Source organism: Bombina bombina, chromosome 1 (genome assembly GCF_027579735.1).
Source record: "Bombina bombina isolate aBomBom1 chromosome 1, aBomBom1.pri, whole genome shotgun sequence".
Taxonomy (NCBI): domain Eukaryota; kingdom Metazoa; phylum Chordata; class Amphibia; order Anura; family Bombinatoridae; genus Bombina; species Bombina bombina.
This window is the reverse complement of record NC_069499.1, coordinates 987,632,228-987,656,098: the sequence shown is the minus strand read 5'-3', so window position 1 is coordinate 987,656,098 and position 23,871 is coordinate 987,632,228. Positions and strand designations below refer to the sequence as shown.

The 23,871-nt window shown below is 42.9% G+C and overlaps 1 protein-coding gene across 1 annotated transcript in view; it reads left to right on the top strand.

The window, feature by feature from the left end:
• Nucleotides 1-23,871, top strand: part of LOC128656086 (peroxidasin homolog) — a 334,999-nt gene that overhangs the window by 155,445 nt on the left and 155,683 nt on the right. The window contains exons 10-12 of the mRNA XM_053709815.1: nt 16,118-16,390; nt 17,424-17,540; nt 19,599-19,754. Coding sequence (XP_053565790.1) covers nt 16,118-16,390; nt 17,424-17,540; nt 19,599-19,754 — 546 coding nt within the window. The remainder of the gene's footprint in view (nt 1-16,117; nt 16,391-17,423; nt 17,541-19,598; nt 19,755-23,871) is intronic.

Genomic DNA, 23,871 nt, shown 5'->3' with positions numbered 1-23,871 from the left:
AAAACCTAAGTCTAACCCCCAAGTGCTCCTTACCTGTCCTGAAGACCGGCAGAGAAGGTCCTGTTCCAGGCGGTGAAGTCTTCTTCCAAGCGGTGACCTCTTCTTCTTCCAGGAACCAGCCAGCGCGGAGCGGAAGAGTTGAAGACCGATGACCGCGGAGCTGAAGACCGTCCACTCTGGAACTGAAGACTGGCGATGCTGGAACTGAAGATCGGTGACTCTGGAACTGAAGACCACGGAGCCATGGAGCATGGAGGATCCTCTTCATACAATCTCCGCCGTACACTGAATAGGAATTCAAGGTACGCGATTAAAAATGGCGTCCCTTGAATTCCTATTGGCTGATTTGAGCCTTCAAATTCAAATCAGCCAATTGGATGAGAGCTACTGTAATTCTATTGGCTGATTTGAATAGCCAATAGAATGTCAGTAGCTCTTATTCTATTGGCTATTCAAATCAGCCAATAGAATTACAGTAGCTCTCATCCGATTGGCTGATTTGAATTTGAAGGCTCAAATCAGCCAATAGGAATTCAAGGGACGCCATTTTTAATCGCGTACCTTGAATTCCTATTCAGTGTACGGCGGAGATCGTATGAAGAGGATCCTCCACGCTCCATGGCTCCGCGGTCTTCAGTTCCAGAGTGGATGGTCTTCAACTCCGCGGTCATCGGTCTTCAACTCCTCCGCTCTGCGCCGACTGGTTCCTGGAAGAAGAAGAGGTCGCCGCTTGGAAGAAGACTTCACCGCCTGGAACAGGACCTTCTCCGCCGGTATTCAGGACAGGTAAGGAGTACTTGGGTGTTAGACTTAGTTTTTTTTTAAGGGGGGATCGGGTGGGTTTTAGAGTAGGGGTGTGTGGGTGGTGGGTTGTAATGGGGGGGTTGTTCTTTTTTTTACAGGTAAAAGAGCTGATTACTTTGGGGCAATGCCCCACAAAAGGCCCTTTTAAGGGCTGGTAATAGAGCTGATTACTTTGGGCAATGCCACCGCAAAAGGCCCTTTTATGGGCTATTTGTAATTTAGTTTAGGGTAGGGGAATTTTATTATTTTGGGGGCTTTTTTATTTTATTAGGGGGCTTAGATTAGGTGTAGTGATGTCGGCGAATAGTTCCCAGCGAACATAGCATGTTCGATGCGGCGGGCGAACATATGCGATGTTCGATCCGCCCCCTATTCGTCATCATTGAGTAAACTTTGACCCTGTACCTCACAGTCAGAAGACACATTCCAGCCAATCAGCAGCAGACCCTCCCTCCCAGACCCTCCCACCTAATGGACAGCATCCATTTTAGATTCATTAGGAAGCTGCATTCTTAGAGAGAGGAGGGACAGTGTAGCTGCTGCTGATAGGGAAATCGATAGCTAGGCTAGTGTATTCAGTGTCCACTACAGTCCTGAAGGATTCATCTGATCTCTGCTGTAAGGACAGCACCCCAAAAAGCCCTTTTTAGGGCTAGAACATCAGTCTGCTTTTTTTTTCCTGTGTTATCTAATTGCAGTTGCCTGCCTGCCAGCGTGTGTGTCAGGCTCACAGCGTATACTGTGCCCACTTGCCCAGTGCCACCACTCATATCTGGTGTAACAGTAGTGTACATTTAAAAAAAACAACACTTTTTTTACTGTGAAATAATAGCAGACAGCTGCCAGTACCCAAGATGGCCGCCAATAAGGCAGATGGTGAGGGTTAGAGAGCTGTTTTGGGGGGATCAGTTAGAGAGTTGTTTTGGGGGGGATCAGGGAGGTTGGGGGCTAAGGGGGATGCTACACCACAGCATATGTAAATATGCTAAAAAAATTAAAAAATTTAAAAACCTTTTATTTTAGTACTGGCAGACTTTCTGCCAGTACTTAAGATGGCGGGGACAATTGTGGGGTGGGGGAGGGAAGGGAGCTGTTTGGGAGGGATCAGGGGGTCTGATGTGTCAGGTGGGAGGCTGATCTCTACACTAAAGCTAAAATTAACCCTGCAAGCTCCCTACAACCTACCTAATTAACCCCTTCACTGCTAGCCATAACACGTGTGATGCGCAGCAGCATTTAGCGGCCTTCTAATTACCAGAAAGCAACGCCAAAGTCATATATGTCTGCTATTTCTGAACAAAGGGGATCCCAGAGAAGCATTTACAACCATTTGTGCCATAATTGCACAAGCTGTTTGTAAATAATTTCAGTGAGAAACCTAAAATTGCGAAAAAATGTAATTTTTTTTTAAAATTTGATCGCATTTGGCGATGAAATGGTGGCATTAAATATACCAAAATGGGCCTAGATCAATACTTTGGGTTGTCTACTACACTACACTTAAGCTAAACTTAACTCTACAAGCTCCCTACATGCTCCCTAATTAACCCCTTCACTGCTGGGCATAAAACACGTGTGGTGCGCAGTGGCATTTAGCATCCTTCTAATTACCAAAAAGCAACGCCAAAGCCATATAAGTCTGCTATTTCTGAACAAAGGGGATCCCAGAGAAGCATTTACAACCATTTATGCCATAATTGCATAAGTTGTTTGTAAATAATTTCTGTGAGAAACCTAAAGTTTGTGAAAAAGTGAACAATTTTTTTTTATTTGATCGCATTTAATGGTGAAATGGTGGCATTAAATATACCAAAATGGGCCAAGATCAATACTTTGGGTTGTCTACTACACTACACTTAAGCTAAAATTAACTCTACAAGCTCCCTACATGCTCCCTAATTAACCCCTTCACTGCTGGGCATAAAACACGTGTGGTGCGCAGTGGCATTTAGCATCCTTCTAATTACCAAAAAGCAACGCCAAAGCCATATAAGTCTGCTATTTCTGAACAAAGGGGATCCCAGAGAAGCATTTACAACCATTTATGCCATAATTACATAAGTTCTTTATAAATCATTTCTGTGAGAAACCTAAAGTTTGTGAAAAAGTGAACAATTTTTTTTTTATTTGATCGCATTTGGCGGTGAAATGGTGGCATGAAATATACCAAAATGGGCCTAGATCAATACTTTGGGATGTCTACTACACTTAAGCTAAAATTAACTCTACAAGCTCCCTACATGCTCCCTAATTAACCCCTTCACTGCTGGGCATAAAACACGTGTGGTGCGCAGTGGCATTTAGCATCCTTCTAATTACCAAAAAGCAACGCCAAAGCCATATAAGTCTGCTATTTCTGAACAAAGGGGATCCCAGAGAAGCATTTACAACCATTTATGCCATAATTGTATAAGTTGTTTGTAAATAATTTCTGTGAGAAACCTAAAGTTTGTGAAAAAGTGAACATTTTTTTTTTTATCGCTTTTGGCGGTGAAATGGTGGCATGAAATTTACCAAAATGGGCCTAGATCAATACTTTGGTATGTCTTCTAAAAAAATATATATATATGTCAAGGGATATTCAGGTATTCCTGACAGATATCAGGGTTCCAATGTAACTAGCGCTCATTTTGAAAAAAAGTGGTTTTGAAATAGCAAAGTGCTTCTTGTATTTATTTCCCTATAACTTGCAAAAAAAAGCAAAGAACATGTTAACATTGGGTATTTCTAAACTCAGGACAAAATTTAGAAATTATTTAGCATGGTTGTTTTTTGGTGGTTGTAGATGTGTAACAGATTTTGGGGGTCAAAGTTAGAAAAAGTGTGTTTTTTTTCCATTTTTTCTTCATATTTTATGTTAGGTGATTTATGCCCTTTATGGATTAAAACCAGACTCTGCATCAACTATGTAATTTTCCATGGGAGTTTTGCCATGGATCCCCCTCCGGCATGCCACAGTCCAGGTGTTAGTCCCCTTGAAACAACTTTTCCATCACTATTGTGGCCAGAAAGAGTCCCTGTGGGATTTAAAATTTGCCTGCCTATTGAAGTCTATGGCGGTTTGCCCGGTTCGCACGTTCGCGAACAATTGTGGAAGTTCGCATTCGCCGTTCGCGAACCCAAATTTTTTTTTTTGTGTTTAAATAGTTTTTATTGGGTGTTACAATTTTACAACATAGAGATAATTCTCTAAACAGCAAAAAAAAACAATTAAATACATGTATACAATAAAACAATATTGACCCATTATTTTCTAAATTAAGGGGAGGGGTGGGGGCGGGAGGGGGTAAGGATAAGGGGGATATGGGGAAGGGAAGTAAGATCCTATCGCATGTACAGCTTTTCAAGTTTCCATCGAGCTGGATTAATATAACCAAACTGAGCTTTATATTGCATAGCATACTATACACATGTTAATCAAACACAGCGAAATAGTCAGTTGTCCTGGGTGAGAAAGGTACCGAGGGAGGGGTTACCTAGCTGTCAGTTGTGGGTACGGGGTCTCTGTTCCCATAGGAATAGTACATTGACTATAAAATCTTGTTTCCCAATATACGAATAGTGCATCTTTTCAAGGGTCAGAACATGGTCTACTTCCAGAATCCATTTAGAAATGGAGGGTATCTCTCGGGTCTTCCATAATCTGGGAATCAGTCTTTTAGCACATGTCAGCATTAAGAGAAATAGTTTTTTACGGTATGCACAGGGAATCTGGGGAACCTGGTTTAGAAGAACGGAGCATGCATTCAGGGAAATGTTAGTACCCAACACCTGGTTCATGTACTGCTCAATTTGCGGCCAAAAGCCAGCCAGACCAGGACAAGACCACCAAATGTGGGTCATAGAGCCTACCTCACCACACCTCCTCCAACAACTGGAAGAGGCGTTAGGGTAGATGGCACATAGGCGCTGGGGTGTCAGGTACCAGCGGGCCATAATTTTATAGTTCGCTTCAGCCATAGTTAGGGAAGTGGAGGATGTGTGTATATAATGGAAGCAGCGCTTCCAATCGTCATCAGATAAATTGTTTAGCAATTCCTCATTCCACCTCGCCAGGTATGCGGGGCGTTGTTCTGGGAAGGATCCCCGTAGGATATTATACGCTCTAGACAGGTGTGCTTTTTTTGATCTGGGGGTTGGTGCAAAGTTGTTCGAACTGTGTCAGTGGTCTTTGTATATCTGGTTTGGAGGGGGCTACTATGGATCGCATGTCTGATTTGAAAGTACGCGTACCAGTTTTGAAAGGGAGACCCCAGCTCTTCATAGAGCAAGGCTCTTTCCTTAATGCCAGCCGGGCCTAGGACTAAATATATAGGTAGGTTTTGTAACAATGTATTCGCGCTGGTGTGGGTGAATAGGTCGTGCTGCAAGAATAGATGGTTACCTAATAGCGGAGTCAGAGGGGATACTGAGGAGGATACTCCTCTGAAATGTTGTAAGGACATAGACCCATGTATCAAGAGTAGCTTTAATGTAGTTATTGAGGTATGGTGTCTGAGGTCTGGAATGTTTCGGTAGCCAGGCTAAGTCTCTCATGTTTTTAACTCTAGAAAGATAGCACTCTATCTGAATCCATACTTTATCGGGGGAGAGTGATTCCAAGAAAGTATTCTCGATAAGTGAGCTGCTCTATAATAATTAGTAAGATTAGGGACATTAAGACCACTGTCATCTCTACATAGGCCCAAGGTATGTTGTGCTATTCTAGGTCTCTTATAGGCCCAAATGAATGAATTTATCATTTTCCCTATCGCTCTGAGATAAGTATTAGGCAAGGCCATCGGTAGGGTCTGAAAAAGATAGAGAAATTTAGGGACAATCATCATTTTGATGGTATTGATCCTGCCTATCCAAGATAGATGCCCCTGTCTGTGCCAGGAGTCTAACGATCTTTTAACCTTTTCTTAGAGTGCTATGTAGTTGTCTGAGAATAGTTTGCGGGTGTCTTTCGGAATCACCAAACCCAGGTATTTAAGTTTATCAGTGACAGTAAATTTTGTGAGTTGTGTTATGGCTTCTACTCCCAGTGGTGGTAAGTTAAGTGGGATTAGGCCAGATTTCCCCATATTAATGGTGAAGTTTGAAACTTGTTTATACCCCTCAAGTGTTTCAATTAGGGCCGGTAGTGTCGTCTCTGGGGACTGTAGAGTGAGGATCACATTGTCTGCGAATAACAAGCACTTCTGGGTAACATTGCCAAAATCCAGACCTCTGATTGCTACATTGTGTCTGATTTGTATTGCAAGAATTTCCACTGTTAGGGCGAATAGTAAGGGTGATAAAGGGCAGCCCTGGCGTGTGCCATTAGAAATGGGAAATGAATGAGAGATGGTATCATTTATTTTAATTTTGGCGCTTGGATTATGGTATAGGGCCTGGATTCTATTGATAAATGAGTTTGGGAGTCCGAATTTCGACAGGGCTTTCCACATAAATTGCCAGTCCACCCTGTCGAAAGCCTTCTCCGCGTCTGTGGAGAGTAAGACTAATGGAATGTGGCAGTCATGGGCGTATTGTAAGGAGTGTAGCAATCTAGTTGTGTTGTCCTTGGCTTCTCGTCCCCTGATAAAGCCAACCTGGTCAGGATGAATGATATTTGGTAGTATGTTATTTAACCTGTTTGCAAGGATCTTAGCATATATCTTCATATCTATATTAATAAGGGAAATTGGTCTATAATTTCCCACTAGATCAGTTGCTTTATCTGGGTATGACTGTAATTAAAGCCTCAAGCAGTGATTCTGGAAAAGTTATGTCCTGGTCTACGTCAGTGAACAATGTGAGAAGTTGTGGGCTTATGTGCTCTAGTAGTAACTGGTAGAATTTGGCCTTAAGGCCATCAGGGCCGGGGGATTTGCCATTGGGTAGTGCCTGGATAGTAGTGATGATTTCTTGTAGAGTAATTGGGGAGTCTAAAAATTCCTTATCATCATCTGTTATAGATGGCGTGTCTGTGGTTGCTAAGTATGAGTCTATGAGTTGTGATCTGTCTGGGGGTTTCGAGGTTCTCAAGTTATATAGTTTGGAGTAATAGGAGATAAAGGAATTCGCAATCTCGTCATTATTACTAACAGTCACTCCCGGGGATTGCGTGATAGATCTGATGAAATTAGCATACCTTTGTTTCTTAAGTGATCTGGCCAACAAGCGGCCTGCTTTATTATTCTCTACAAAAAATTTGGCTTTGGTGGTTAGGGCTCTCATGTGTGCATTCCGTATAAGGAAATTATTAAGGGTGTCCCTTGCCTCCATGAGTTGAGCGAGTTTTGTGGGGGAGGTTGGGTCTAGTTTATGAATAGACTCCTGCTTAGTAAGGTCATCTGTCAGTGATGTGAACTGGGCCGATCTAAGTTTACGCTGTTTGGCATTGTGCTTAATCAAAACCCCACGTATGAAACATTTATAAGCCTCCCAATTGGTTGAGGCAGAAGTGTCCTCCGGTTTATTGAAGGAGAAATATTCCTCTGAAAGCTTTTTTAGATCGTCAATGGTTTCTTGATTAGTGAGAATAGTGTCATTTAGTCTCCAGAGAGAGGTGCCCTGAGAAGCTTTATACCATTTGAACTTGGTGGTAACCATACTGTGATCTGACCAGGGTGTATGTGATATTTTAGAGTAAATAAGATTTGTCAAGAGTGCTTGGCTACATAAAATGTAGTCTAATCTAGAGTATGAATGTTGGGGTGGGAAAAGAAAGTAAAATCTTTCCTATTTGTATGCGCTACTCTCCAGGAGTCAAACAGGTTAACACTCTGAAGAGCCGCACAATTATTTTTCAAGGAGTGGTTACGCAGGTAAGACTTCCCAGTAGATGTGTCAATGGAGGGGTTCAGAGGGAAGTTGAGGTCGCCCCCCAGAATTATCGGGCCTTTAGATATATCAAGTAGGGTGTTGGCCAGAGACCTAAAAAAGTTTGGGGTGGGTCTGTTTGGTGCATATACATTAACCAAGGTGACGGGGATCCCATAGCATAGACCAACTAAGATCAGAATCCTGCCCTCCTTATCAGAGTGTTTTTGTAGCAACTCAAAGGGGATGTTGCCGCTTGATAGATATGCACACTCCGTTCTTCTTGTGTGGGCCGGAATTACAAAAGTGTTTGTCATAATATCTTGTCGAGAGTGTGGGTTCGGCATGTTTTTTAAAGTGGGTTTCTTGGAGCATAACTATATCCAAATTTTTCTTATAAAAATCATGAAAGGCAATAGACCTTTTTTCAGCTGACAAGAATCCTTTTACATTTTGGGTTGCTAGTACTAACATGCCTTTTTCTTTGCTTGCCGGCATTTTTATGTTGAGCTAGTAGTTCCTAAAAAGGGATGAATGCCTAATCCAGTAAAAGCTATATAGGATATCAAGTTGAACAGGTAAGGGGGGAATGTGGATAAGAGGGGGAAGGAGGTAAAAGGGAGGCAGTAGATTGTTACGAACAATTCAAGGAGGATTGATTATAAATAGAATTTTCCAGAGACTGTTGCAGTGCAATACCCGCACAGCTCCTTGCTATCTGTGAGTGAACTTGGGAGCTTTGGTACAAGCCAGGTGTTCGTCAGCTATTGAAGTCATGAGCGGCCTAGGCCACCAGTTGTCCCAGACATCATGATAAGTGAGTCATTGTCTGATATAGTCAGTCTGTGAGGGCAGTATGGTGAAGTCGCAAACTAACGGTATAACAACGGTAGTCGTAAAAGTAATAGGCCTTAACCTGTACAGTTGCATAAATTACAATGTGCATTATTCAGAGTGCAAACATATTAAAGATCTATTCTGTTCCATACATGTGTAGGTAAACAGGTGCAATTGTAGCTCAAACAATATCTATGGTATACTTTCAGAACATTAACACTAAAAACCTGGTATGAGCAATACAATCACAACTATTTAAACTCAGGGTATTATGGCGTAATGTAGTAGGAAGACAAACTTAACAAGATCATTAAGAAAATAAATTAAGGCAGTTTACTTCTGTGGTATAAATGCCATACTATATGCAGATAACATAGAGCCTAGTAATTCGTTAGTCATTTCTAAGCTATAACTTAAGACATATCGTTATGTTACCCTCCCTGCCATAGTATAGGCGGGTTCATCTGCTTCAGTTAGATTCGGAACCTGCAAAAAAAAACAACAGATATTGTTTTGTCTCTTAAGTCTTTTTAGAAAGTTCTCTTTAGAAGGCGTAGATTTAGGGCTATATCATATAACCCTAATGAACTCAGAGGACGGTGCTCAACATAGGCCATCAAAGAAATTCATCCTGGGACCTCTTTTTCTATATCATCAGTAGGGGATGAAGTGGTCTGTCTGCGTTTATGTTGCGGAGTTGGCAGCTCTGGGCCTTGGCGCCTTTGAGACCCTTGGGTTATTTTGCTCAACCCCGAGCCCCTGGTAGGGCTGGGGGGACGTTTTTATCAGGCAGAGAGATGTTTAAACAAGTTGCAGAATTTCCCCCACGTCAGACATTGACGTGATTCAATCTTTTTCCCATTTCTTTGCTGGTGATAATTGCGTAGGGAATCCCCATCTGTAAGGAATGTGTAAGGCACGTAAGTGAGTAGTCAAAAACAGAAAGTCTCTCCTCTTTTGGAGGGTTCTTATAGATAGATCTTGGTAGACCTGAATCCTGTGTCCTCTGAATGACAATGCTTGCTGTTTTCTAGCGATGTTATATAGTTCCTCCTTTTGTTTGTAATGTTGGAAATGAACAATAATGTCTCTAGGAGGAGCATCATCGGCTGGTCTAGGGCGTAGAGCCCTGTGTGCTCTACTCCAGTGGTATAGCCGGACTCTCTTCTTCAGGATTGCCATCATCTCTGCAAAAAGGGCTTGTAAAGTAGTCTTGAAGATCATTGTTCAATCACCGTCTCCGGAATTCCCCGGAATCGAAGAGTACCTCGTCTAGAGCGATTCTCTAAATCATCGATTTTATCTTCTAAACGCCATTACCAGTTGAGTCTGCTGAGTTTGCTTGGATGATAGACTGGCTACTTTTTGTGACATAATATATTCATGCTCCTCAAGGGGTCAACTCTGCGCCCAGGTCATTAATCTCTTTTCTTTTAAGTCTGCGCATTCATCCTTAATGCAGGATTTAACCTGCTCTATGAGTGCTTCCATTACCTTGTAGGTAATCGGGGAGTCCTCTTTTACTCATCTGTGCTGGTGGAGGAAGGGCAGCTAGAGTTATCAGTCATGTCACATTGAATCTCCTCCATATGTACCTGTTGGGTTCCTGAGTCTTTTTTGTTTACAATCTGATCTGTGTGCCTAAAAAAGGTGTTAACAGTACTCTGTGTATTTGATGACAGTTTTTGACCTTTTTCACCTTTATGAGCTCTCCTTTGAGACATCATAAGAGATAAGCACAGCCTCAAAATGAGCAGAAGTATTTTATCACAGGTTGCGAACACAGTTGGTAATGTGCCCCTAGAACTATATAGCCCCCGGGGAGTTTACCCTCACAGGGTGATCACGGCAAAGGGTGAAGGTGATATGACCTGCTGCTACATGAGCAGCAGGAAAGGGGAGAGGGCTATGAGCTCCAGTGGGATAAGCAAGCAGTGGTGTTTAAATAAACCAGGGTGTTAATCCATATCTGTAAATCCAGTGTGTGGTATTTTTATCTGCCAGGGAATGCAGGGAGACAAAAAAAAAAGGTCTATTTGTGAAGTCTTTAACCAGTTGCACAGACTATAGGTTAGTAGACTTATATTTATGTACTCCGGAACTGCGGGGATTGGAGTTGTTTTTTTCCCCTTTTTTCTTTTCTTTTATGTCCCTCAGGCCCTACTCCCCCTGGTATTGTCTCAGGTTAGGATTGAAATTTTTTACTGGCTCTGTCTGAGGATAAAACAAAGCTGAGTTGGTGATATCGGCTCTATAAGTCAGATCTGGGATATATCATTTGCTCTTCACAATGCATACATTGTCAGTGTTAAAGTTAGCGTGTCAGCATTGTACTCACATTATGCGGTTCACGTGGCAGGTCCGTTTTCAACAGCCCTCATTCCAGTAAAGGATGTTGTGCATCGCCACTTGTTTATGTGAGACGATCCATCTTTTATTGTAGTCCGCCTCAATACATAGTTGGCGGACAGTGTTAGACTGCAACACCAGGTAGGGCAGCTGGTGATCCGTTGTAATTGCCCGCTGCGTTAGAGTAGGCCTAGTCAGGAGAATGTGCGCAGTAGCATAGGCGCCTGTTCCGTTTAGGCCTCAGTCCTGATCATCAGCCTGGGCGGTAGCGATGTTCTGGTCAGTTAGGAGATCTAGTGACAGCTCAAGTTGTGTACCGGAGCTTTACAACTGCATCGCATATCTTAAAGAGAGGTCTTGGGAGGAATTAGGTAGTTTTGCTGAGTGGTACACCGACTTGCTCACCGGAGCCTCAGTTTGTTGCCACCATCTTGGTCGGTCGCTCGCTCCGCCCCCCGCGAACCCACATTTTTATGTTTGCGACATCACTAATTAGGTGTAATTAGATTAAAATTCTTGTAATATTTTTTTATTTTTTGTAATTTAGTGGGGGTTTTTTGTAATATAGTTTAGTTTATTTAATTGCATTTTAGTTTAGATAATTGTAGTTTATTTAATTAATTTATTGATAGTGTAGTGTTAGGTGTAATGGTAACTTAGGTTAGGATTTATTTTACAGGTAATTTTGTAATTATTTTAACTAGGTAGCTATTAAATAGTTATTAACTATTTAATAGCTATTGTACCTAGTTAAAATAAATACAAAGTTACCTGTAAAATAAATATAAACCCTAAAATAGCTACAAAGTAATTATTAATTATATTGTAGCTATCTTAGGGTTTATTTTATATGTAAGTATTTAGTTTTAAATAGGATTAATTTATTTAATAATATTAATATTATTTAGATTTATTTAAATAATAATTAAGTTAGGGGGTGTTAGGGTTAGACTTAGGTTTATGTTTAAATATCTTTTATTAAAGTTTGCAAAGATTTATGAAGTACATTTACATAAAAATTTGCCAATTACGTTATCAAACAAATTGAAAATAAAACACATTGTCATAACAAATAAAGTTTCGAACTTGTATAACTCAAATATTCAAAAATTAGATCTCAGTTCTCCGCAATCATGATGTAAAACTAGACCTCCCTCTAAGAGACATCAAAGAGAAAGGGGGAGAACTTATCCCCTTGAGCAATGTAAGACAAGGAAGGTAAGTTATACCATAAATTTATATTGGAAAAAAAAGGGGGGGGATATAACATGGGTAAAGGTGACAACATATCCAGCAACAGCTGGATAAGCTTATCATGGTAGTGCTTTTGAATCTAAGTGTGTAATGCATGCTGATCAAGATATGGTACTCCTATTGGGTAGATCCCGGTCTGAAGCATCCCCATTTATCCAATAGAACCAGATCTGATGAAATGTGTCCTTGTTGTCTAGGATCCCAGATGCCAATTCGTACATATTGTATGTGTATTGTATCTTATTAATTATTTCAGACTAGGTAGGGACCCCTGTCTTCCACTATTTAGCAATACATGTTCTGGTGACCGTACATAGAATATTGAAAAAGGTATTTAAGTGCTTGTTATATAAGGTGTTGTGATCGTGTAAGAGAGCTTGTTGTATAGTGGAATTGATCTCCTCACCTATCAGGCGACCCATGAAAGAAGCCAATCTCATCCAGATCGCATTGACCCCAGCGCAGTCCCACCACATATGGCGATATGTGCCTACCTCCCCGTACCCTCGATAGCATAGTTTGCTGCCTTGTGTGGACATATGTGCGGTCTTAACCGGTGTCAGGTACCATTGGAAAAGTGTTTTCATAACGTTTTCTTTTAAGTCTGCACTCAAAAGGCCTCTATCAGCGGTCTGAAATAGGTGTTCCCAGTCCACTAGGTCTTTAGTCATATTCAAGTCCCTTTCCCAGGCTGTCATAACCGAGGATTTGGTCTTAAGTGGACCAGATTGAATAGTCAAGTATAGTCTGGAAATAGTGTGTTTGGAGCGATGGGGGCTATTACAAAGTAGTTCCAAAATAGTAGGGGCTCCCTTCTGAGTGTCTCTGAGAAATGATCTGACTGAGGAGCTGAGTTGGAGGTAAAGATACCAATGTATTTGTATTGGTGCTACTTTCTCTTGCAATTGATTGAAGGAGAGCAACTTCCCATTATTTAATATGTCTGCAACTCGGTACAGTCCCTTATTCTCCCACTTCTTAAACTGTGGTCTTAGCTCCTCAGGAAAGATATATTGAATTGGGGTGGAAAGAGAGAATCTTGGCATTAGATCGTTGCCCAATATCACTTTCGACCATGTATGTAAGGTAAGCTCTGAAGTGTATGGTGTTGGGTTAGACTTGGATTTAGGGGGTAATATAGTTAATATAGGTGGCGGCAGTGTAGGGGGGTCAGATTAGGGGTTAATAAATTTAATATAGGTGGCGGCGGTGTAAGGAGCTCAGATTAGGGGTTAATATAGTTAATATAGGTGGCAGCGGTGTAGGGGGCTCAGATTAGGGGTTAATATAGTTAATATAGGTGGCGGCGGTGTAGGGGGCTCAGATTAGGGGTTAATACATTTAATGTAGGTGGCGGCGGGGTCCGGGAGTGGCGGTTTAGGGGTTAAACATTTTATTAGGGGTTGCGGTGGGGGATTGTGGTTGACAGGTAGATAGACATTGCGCATGCGTTAGGTGTTAGGTTTTATTTTGCAGGCATTTTAGGGAGTAACGGGGCTCCAATACTCAGCGTAAGGCCTGCTACGCCTGCATTTTGTGGCGAGGTGAAAATGAAGTAAGATTTCTCCATTTTCCCCACGTAAGTCCTTACGCTGTATATTGGATACCAAACTGCGCAGGTTTTGTATGTTAGCCTATGGGTAGAAAAACTACGGGCGAAGGCAGAAATATACGAGCGTAACTTCTATGTTACGCCGTATATGTGATACCAAACCCGCGCAAAATTTGGCGTCGCCGGCTTCTGCGGGCAACGCTGCATATCGGATGGGGCCCAAGGTGTTAAAAAAAAAATAACACCAGCGATCGTGGAATGGTGATTGCCGTAACGCAATCCCCATTGATGTCTTTAGGGGCAATGGGTAGCTTAGGTTTATTTAGTGTTATGTTTTTTTATTTTGGGAGGTTGTGTGGGTGATCGCTTTAGGGCTATGCCCTACAAAAGCCATTTTAAGGACTATTGGTAGCTTAGTGTTAGATTAGGGGGTGTTTTTATTTTGGGGGAGGCTTTTTTATTTTTATAGGGGTATTAGATTAGGTTTAATTTTTTATTTTTGATAATTTGTTTTATTTTTTTCTGTAAATTTAAACTTTTTTTATTTTTTGTAATTTCAGACTTATTTATTTTAATTTAATCTTAGGGTTTTTTTAAGTAATGTTAGGATTTTATATTTAAATTTTAACTTAGTATTTTTTTATTTTATGTAATTGGGGATAATTTAGGGGGTGTTAGGTTAGGGGGCTTAGTGATTAAATTAGTTATTTTCTTTGTGGGGGGATGGCGGTTTAGGGGTTAATAGTTTAATTACGTTAATTACGTTGTGGGGGGTGGCAGTTTAGGGGTTAATAGTGTAATTAGATTTATTGTGTTGGGGGGATGGCGAATTAGGGGTTAATAATTTTAGTTTAGTAGTAGCGATGTGGGGGGGCACGGGTGGTTTAAGGGTTAATAGGTTTATTTAATGTTGACTATGTGGGGGGTCGGCGGTTTAGGGGTTAATAGGTTTAGTGTTCGCTATGTGGGTGAGCAGTGGTTTAGGGGTTAAGTTAATTATACTATTTGCAATGCGGGGTGGCGGTTTAGGGGTTAATATGTAGTTTATGGGTGTTAGTGTACTTTTTAACATTTTAGTTATGAGATTTGTGAAACATTCTTGTTTCACAAAATCCATAACTACTGGTCTCAGATAGCGGAATGGATTGCGGCGGTATAGACTATAACGCTAGCATAATAGCCGGACCAAACAACTTGAAACACAGGTGCAATGAAAATCCCACACTCAAAAGTCATTTTATGAGTGCTGAATGGAGAGTTGCGTAAAGGCTAAAACGTTAGTGGTGTAGCTGTACCACCCTGACTTGTAATACAGGAGACCTGCATATTCTGTGCGCAATGGCCAATTTTTCAGCAGTTTAGCCATACCGCTCAACTTGTAATTTTGCTGAATGATAGGTAACAATGTTATATAGATAGTACTAAAGAATAGTGCATGCTCCTGAGTTTATCCCATTTTGCTCTCATGGAAAGAAGAAGAGTTTCAACAAAGTGTCCTTAGAAAAAAAAAGTTAATTTGATAATAGAAGTTCATTAGAAATTTAAATGGTAGGCTCTGTCTATATCAGGAAAGTTTAATTCTGACTTCCATTTAGTGTTTAGTGTTTTCCATTCTTGTGCTGAATATTTATTTTTTATAAGTTTTTGTTGTGCAGTTTAGATGTTCAGAATAAATTTATACATTTAACTTGTAACACTGACTGAGTAAAAATTAGGAGATTAGAGATCTTGAGATGTACTCGTCAGGGCCAGAGATACAATAGAGGCAGACTAGGTGACCACCTTAGGGCACCCCCTGCAGGGGAGGGGTGTAAATTTGGTGTAAGGCATAACTGGGGGGTTTTATGTTTATAATTGTGTGCTGCCTAACTTAGGCTTCTCAGTATGGGCCATAAGTGTTGGCATAATGGCTAGAATGGGAGGGGACACCCCTGCCACACAGAGTTCTTACAATGAGTGTATTGGCACCCATCATCACCTGTTTTGTTTTTTAGTGTATGAACCTTCAACATTATTATACGGTACAGCATATATAGGTACTCTGCATTAGTTATACAGTGCAGCATGTTTAATAGTGTATTGATTGCTTACATTATCATAGAGCGTTGTTTATTAGTGTAGAAATGTTTATTATAATCACTATACAGTGACACTATTCCAAAATGAGTGTGAGTTTTACCACTGTTTTATTCATCATGCAAAGCCACCACTAATTTGCAATGTTGTGCAGAGCCATCACTTTGGTACATTATGTTATGCAGAAATGAACCATTATAGCTATTATAATATATCAGCTTAACACATCACTAGAACATTTTGTTAAGAAGCAGTAAAATCAGGGTATATCATTTATTGGGGGTCAGACTTTGTCTTCGCTTGTGTAGGCCAAAATCCTAGTGGGCCCTGCTACTGGTGAGCACTTAACTATCTACTAGATGATCCTAATCAAGCACACCTGTTCTAAAGGTGCTAACTAAGCAGTATGGATAAACTTTTAAACTTAATATCATATTGATTGTTCTCTTTCTCCAGCAAAACCAACCTTTATCATCCAGCCACAGAGCACAGAGGTGCTAGTCGGGGGCAGCGTAACTCTGGAATGTAGTGTTTCTGGGTATCCTGAGCCCAGAATAAAGTGGACCACAGACACAGGAGAGTTGGTTCCTATAAACGATCGCTTCACCATCACAAGTTCTGGGGGACTGTACATTCAGAATGTAACTTTCTCTGAGCAAGGGTCTTATTACTGTCATGCCACCAACAGCGAAGGAGCTCTGCAGGCCTCTGCTATGATTATTGTTCAAGGTATGGAGACAAACACTTTAGGCTGGATTAGGTGTGCTAGAAGTAAGTTTTTTGCACGCGTAGGGTTGCACTCGTATAATGAGTTAGAGAAATAAAAACAACACCCTACTCACGTGCAAAAACATGATCGCATATTCTCAAATGCGCTGACCCGACATGAAAATATGAATTTTTCACATACCATTGTTCTTCACATAGCAGAATTTGTTCTATTTATTCATAAATACATATTTCTACATAGATCTGATAGTATTTTGGTACAATATATACCTACAGTATATATACATGATTGAATATATATATATATATATATATATATATATATATATATATATATATATATATATATATATATGAAAGTATCAAAGAAAATATAGTCATATCTATTTACAAATAAATATAACATATGCTGCAACATTGGAATGTGAAATATGTATAGTAAATACACAGTATAACACTTTATTAAATATAAATATTGCATAAATATGTTTTTTTCATGTTTTCATGCACTTCTATATACCGGTATATGTCTATATATGTAAATACATACATACACATATAAATTCCTAAAAACAGACATATATACTGTATACATACATATACATCTTTAGACATGTATATGTATGTACAGTATCTCTATGTTAAAGCCCTTTGCCTGACTTTTTTTTCTAACACCTGAGACCTTATATCTTTGAGTCTTTGTAACTTTTTTATGCAATATATTTTTTAATAATATTTATTAGATGGAGTTATTATGAGTGTGATTGTACTTTTACTTTTTGATGTATTTTGTGAAACCTATTAACCAGAGCTCTGAGGTCGCTGTAACCAGATGCGCGTTAACTTTAATTGCTCTAAAGCAATCACGCTTACTGTCAACTTGTAATGTGAGCTGAAAACCCTACTCGCGCAAACAGCTGCCATAAACCCCTTATCACTTGTGCGTAACTGTTCATACGCCACTCTTTATCTGGGTGGTGACTATTTAGCTTGTGTTTGCATTCTAACTTCCTGTCTTGTTATTTTTGTTCAGACAGGCTAAAGTTCTCGGTGAGTCCCAGTATCCAGACAGTGATCGAGGGGCAGAAAGCAGAATTCTCCTGTTCTGCTCATGGTCAGCCAGAAGCTTTGATAACCTGGACTAAAGCAGGTGCTCATTTTACTAGATACTTCTGTAAATATTTCTTCCATCACAGCTTATTCATTATTGTTAGGTAGTCAGTTTTATGTTTATTTGTTGAAGGTTGATTCTCTTTGAAATCATAGGTATTCAGGTTTCTACCATATACACAAGTACTTGTCTCTTATCTTGAACTTAAAGTGAAGGTCAATTTTGACAAATTAGTGCTCGTTTTTTAATAATCCTATTAAAAACAACGGCACTTTAACTCATCAAAATTGACATTTCAAGAGTTTTCTTCATGCAGCGCTTCCTCCGCCCATCGCAAGCCCTCTTCGAGGGTCGAAAATGACAAATCCGGCTTCATCCAATCACGGCGTTCCCACAGGCCATGATCGCCCAGGGGGGAACGCCGTGATTGGAGGAAGCCGGATTCGTCATTTCTGACATAAGCAGAGGCTTCCGACGGCCGGAATCGATGGAGCAGCTTTCAGGCTTAAAAGGTAAATTTTTGAAGAAAACGCTTGAAATGTCAATTTTAATGAATTAAAGTGCCCTTGTTTTTAATAGGATTATTAAAAACCGAGCACTAATTCGTCAAAATTGACCTTCACTTTAAGTTTTTGTCTTTTTCCTGTTTGGAGTTTATAGTTTATAAACTAAAGCTATAGTTTTGTCTCAGCTTAAAAACGTTCTCAAAATAAGAAAGTAGAACATGAAACGCCTATGAATTAGTCTCTAATTCTTCAAGGACATGTCCACCCTCATAACCTATGCAAGAGGCTGAATGTTGATCATGTTAAAAATACCACTTTCTAGTTGCACAAACATAGAAAAGTTCCCAGACAAATTAGATCCAATCTATAATTTTAAAAGATTAAACCTTTGATATAACATCATACTGAGAGACATAAAAAATAGAAGTTAACATTTCAAATATTTTTGGACAGATTTTCTTCCAGTTGGGAAGATTTGTAGTGTCTACTAATACAAAGGTCCTGATATTTAAAGATTCTCCAGCTTGGAGAGAAATTGTAGTTTAGACTTCACAAAGACTTTGTGAAACTCACTGAATTTTTAAAGGAAAAGGGCAGAACTCTCCAGCACGGCGAGATCTCTCTTATTTATGTATGTGAAGCAGAGACAAACCCAGTGCAATATAGCACTGCATGATATGAGAGTTGTGTTACACTTACACTTTGTGCATTGCATTTTATAGTACTATACATTTCAGATTTGGCACTTTTAGTATTATTGCATTTAAAGGAATACTAAACTCACATTTTTTTCTATCATGATTCAGATAGAGCATGCAATTTTAAGAACATTTCTAATTTATGCCTATTATTATTTAAAAAGCAGTAATGTAAAGCGTAGGAGCCGGCCCATTTTCAGTTCAAAACCTGGGTTATGCTTGCTTATTGGTGGCTAAATGTAGCCACCAATAAGCAAGTGCTATCCAGGGTGCTGAACTGAAAATGGGCCGGCTTCTAAAATTTACATTTTGGCTTTTTAAACAAAAATAGCAAGAGAACGAAGAAAATTTTATAACAGGAGTAAATTAGAAAGTTGCTTAAAATTGCATGCTCTATCTGAATCATGAAAGAAAATGTGGGTTTAGTATCCCTTTAAGCTTTGCACTTTCTCATTTGTAATTTAGTACATTTAAATTTTGATCTAGCAGTGATTTTACACATTCTGGTTATGCTTTGAAAGTTTCTGTGTTACTTAGGATCAAACTTTGTATAAAATGACATTGCAGTTTGCATTTTCTCCTTCTGTATTGAACATATCAATGATGAATCCGGCTTCCTCCAATAGTTGAGTGCCCCCTTTGGTGTCCAGCTCGTGGGGCACTCAACGATTGAAGGAGATGCGAGCAGAGGATCGGCGGTATGTTTACTGTAACAAAATATTGTCATTAAACTTTACCATGACTTTAACAAGAGGCCGGGTATCATAAAATATTTTGCAAACGAGAAAAGCACTAAACCAAGGAACACACAAAGACATCATAGCTTGTTCTTAGCCAGTCTTGAATTATTTTGGTGGTATTGTGTTCACAGTCTATTTCAATCCCTTCTCTAGGTGGTTTGTTACCTAAGGATGAGAGACATAGAGCCCTACCCACAGGGAAACTTGAGATCTTGAATACTGAGCTGCAAGATGCTGGATCATACGAGTGCCATGCTGCCAGTTCTGTAGAACATTCACAAAAAGTGCATCTCCATGTGCAACCAAGAGGTGAAGTCTTATATTATGATACCAAGCAAGGGGGCTTATGGATTTTAAATGATTTACAAATAATAATTAGTCAGCACATTTTTAGCTATGGTGAATAAAGTGGAGGTGACTTGTAGAGAAAACAAATTGTTTTATTGTATGTACTAGTACTAAAGCCCGTGTACACGGGCCATTTTTTGCAGTACAGCGGTCCCACCCCTTGCTCTCTCCCCCCTCTCTTTTGCTCTCTCTTCCCCCCCTCTCTTTTGCTTTCTCTCCCCCCTCTCCTTTGTGCTCTCTCTCCTCTCTTTTGCTCTCTCTCTCCCCTCTTTTGCTCTCTCTCTCCCCTCTTTGGCTCTCGCTCCCCTTTCTTTTGCTCTCTCTCCCCCCTCTTTTGTTCTCTTCCCCCTCTTTGGCTCTCTCCCCCCCCTCTTTGGCTCTCTCCCCCCTCTTTGGCTCTCCCCCCCCCCTCTTTGGCTCTATCTCCCCCCTCTTTGGCTCTCTCTCCCCCCTCTTTGGCTCTCTCCCCTCTTTTGCTCTCTCTCCTCTTTGGCTCTCTCTCCTCTTTGGCTCTCTTTCCTCTTTGGCTCTCTTTCCTCTTTGGCTCTCTCTCTCCCCCCTCTTTGGCTCTCCCCCCCCCCCTTTGACTCTCCCCCACTTTGGTTCTCTCTCCCCCCCCTTTGGCTCCCCCCCTCTTTGCCCCCCCCCCCCCTCTTTGGCTCTCTCTCCCCCCTCTTTAACTCTCTCTCCCCCCTCTTTGGCTCTCTCCCCTCTTTTGCTCTCTCTCCTCTTTGGCTCTCTCTCCTCTTTGGCTCTCTTTCCTCTTTGGCTCTCTCTCTCCCCCCTCTTTGGCTCCCCCCCTTTGGCTTTCTCCCCCCCTCTTTGTCTCTCTCCCCCCCCTCTTTGGCTCTCTCTCCCCCCTCTTTGGCTCTCTTTCCCCCCCTTTGGCTCTCTCTCCCCCCCCCTTTGGCTCTCTCCCCCCCCCCCTTTGGCTCTATCCCCCCCTCTTTGGCTCTCCCCCCCCCCTTTTTGGCTCTCCCCTCTCTTTGTCTTTTGCTTTCTCTCCCACCCTCTCCTTTGCGCTCTCTCTCCTCTCTTTGCTCTCTCTCGCTGCTCTTTTACTCTCTCTCTCCCCCCTCTTTGGCTCTCGCCCCCCTTTCTTTTGCACTCTCCCCCCCCCTCTTTTGTTCTCTCTCCCCTCTTTTGTTCTCTCCTCCCTCTTTGGCTCTCTCCCCCCCTCTTTGGCTCTCTCCCCCCCCCCCTCTTTGGCTCTCTCCCCCCTCTTTGGCTCTATCTCCCCCCTCTTTGGCTCTCTCTTCTCCCTCTTTGGCTCTCTCCCCTCTTTTGCTCTCTCTCCTCTTTGGCTCTCTCCTCTTTGGCTATCTTTCCTCTTTGGCTCTCTCTCTCCCCCCCCTTTGGCTCTCTCCCCCCTTTTGGCTCTCTCCCCCCCCCTTTGGCTCTCTCCGCCCCCCTCTTTGGCTCTCTCCCCCCTCTTTGGCTCTCTCTCCCCCCCTCTTTGACTGTCTCTCCTCCCTCTTTGGCTCTCCTCCCTTCTTTTGCTCTCTCTCCTCTTTGGCTCTCTCTCCTCTTTGGCTCCCCCCCTTTGGCTCTCCCCCCCCCCCCTTTGGCTCTATCTCCCCCCTCTTTGGCTCTCTCTTCTCCCTCTTTGGCTCTCTCCCCTCTTTTGCTCTCTCTCCTCTTTGGCTCTCTCCTCTTTGGCTATCTTTCCTCTTTGGCTCTCTCTCTCCCCCCCCCTTTGGCTCTCTCCCCCCTTTTGGCTCTCTCCCCTCTCTTTTGCTCTCTCTCTCCCCTCTTTTGCTCTCTCTCTCCCCTCTTTGGCTCTCGCTCCCCTTTCTTTTGCTCTCTCTCCCCCCTCTTTTGTTCTCTTCCCCCTCTTTGGCTCTCTCCCCCCCTCTTTGGCTCTCTCCCCCCTCTTTGGCTCTCCCCCCCCCCTCTTTGGCTCTATCTCCCCCCTCTTTGGCTCTCTCTCCCCCCTCTTTGGCTCTCTCCCCTCTTTTGCTCTCTCTCCTCTTTGGCTCTCTCTCCTCTTTGGCTCTCTTTCCTCTTTGGCTCTCTTTCCTCTTTGGCTCTCTCTCTCCCCCCTCTTTGGCTCTCCCCCCCCCCCCCTTTGACTCTCCCCCACTTTGGTTCTCTCTCCCCCCCTTTGGCTCCCCCCCTCTTTGCCCCCCCCCCCCTCTTTGGCTCTCTCTCCCCCCTCTTTAACTCTCTCTCCCCCCTCTTTGGCTCTCTCCCCTCTTTTGCTCTCTCTCCTCTTTGGCTCTCTCTCCTCTTTGGCTCTCTTTCCTCTTTGGCTCTCTCTCTCCCCCCTCTTTGGCTCCCCCCCTTTGGCTTTCTCCCCCCCTCTTTGTCTCTCTCCCCCCCCCTCTTTGGCTCTCTCTCCCCCCTCTTTGGCTCTCTTTCCCCCCCTTTGGCTCTCTCCCCCCCCCTTTGGCTCTCTCCCCCCCCCCTTTGGCTCTCTCCCCCCCCCCCCTTTGGCTCTATCCCCCCCTCTTTGGCTCTCCCCCCCCCTTTTTGGCTCTCCCCTCTCTTTGTCTTTTGCTTTCTCTCCCACCCTCTCCTTTGCGCTCTCTCTCCTCTCTTTTGCTCTCTCTCGCTGCTCTTTTACTCTCTCTCTCCCCCCTCTTTGGCTCTCGCCCCCCTTTCTTTTGCACTCTCCCCCCCCTCTTTTGTTCTCTCTCCCCTCTTTTGTTCTCTCCTCCCTCTTTGGCTCTCTCCCCCCCTCTTTGGCTCTCTCCCCCCCCCCTCTTTGGCTCTCTCCCCCCTCTTTGGCTCTATCTCCCCCCTCTTTGGCTCTCTCTTCTCCCTCTTTGGCTCTCTCCCCTCTTTTGCTCTCTCTCCTCTTTGGCTCTCTCCTCTTTGGCTATCTTTCCTCTTTGGCTCTCTCTCTCCCCCCCCTTTGGCTCTCTCCCCCCTTTTGGCTCTCTCCCCCCCCCTTTGGCTCTCTCCCCCCCCCCCTCTTTGGCTCTCTCCCCCCTCTTTGGCTCTCTCTCCCCCCTCTTTGACTGTCTCTCCTCCCTCTTTGGCTCTCCTCCCTTCTTTTGCTCTCTCTCCTCTTTGGCTCTCTCTCCTCTTTGGCTCCCCCCCTTTGGCTCTCCCCCCCCCTTTGGCTCTCCCCCCCCCTCTTTGGCTCTCTCCCCCCCCCCTCTTTGACTCTCTCTCCCCCCTCTTTGGCTCTCCCTCCTCTTTGTCTCTCTCTCCTCTTTGGCTCTCTTTCCTCTTTGGCTCTCTCCCCCCCCTCTTTGGCTCTCTCTCCCCCCTCTTTGGCTCTCTCTCCCCCCTCTTTGGCTCTCTCTCCTCTTTTGCTCTCTCTCCTCTTTGGCTCTCTCTCCTCTTTGGCTCTCTTTCCTCTTTGGCTCTCTCTTCCCCCCCCCCCCTTTGGCTCTCCCCCCCCTTTGGCTCTCTCCCCCCCTCTTTGGCTCTCTCCCCCTCTTTTTGGCTCTCCCCCCCCTCTTTGGCTCTCTCCCCCCCTCTTTGGCTCTCCCCCCCTTTTTGGCTCTCCCCCCTCTTTGGCTTTTGCTTTCTCTCCCCCCTCTCCTTTGCGCTCTCCCCCCCCCCCTTTGGCTCTCTCCCCCCCCTCTTTGGCTCTCTCCCCCTCTTTTTGGCTCTCCCCCCCTCTTTGGCTCTCCCCCCCTTTTTGGCTCTCCCCCCTCTTTGGCTTTTGCTTTCTCTCCCCCCTCTCCTTTGCGCTCTCTCCCCTCTTTGGCTCTGGCCCCCCCCCTTTCTTTTGCTCTCTCTCCCCCCTCTTTTGTTCTCTCCCCCCCTCTTTTGTTCTCTCCCCCCTTCTTGCTTGTCGGAGCAGATATACAATACAGTGTGCTTGCTGAACATATTAAATACAACTATGTAAATTTAGATTCATAGCTAAACACAGATGGGTATTTATGATATACAACATATATACATCACATATATGGTTATATTTAATATTGAATATTCACCTTCATACACCTCTTCAGGTGGCACAGAGGTGTCCATTGTCCCCTTACATCTGTGAACAGATTCATCCGAGATGACATTGGACAGCATCTCCTCCCATGACCTTAGGTGTATTCTCTTGCTAGGACCACCACCTGTCCCACGTGCATATTTGTCCTGCTGTGCCAGCTTAGCTTTGGTT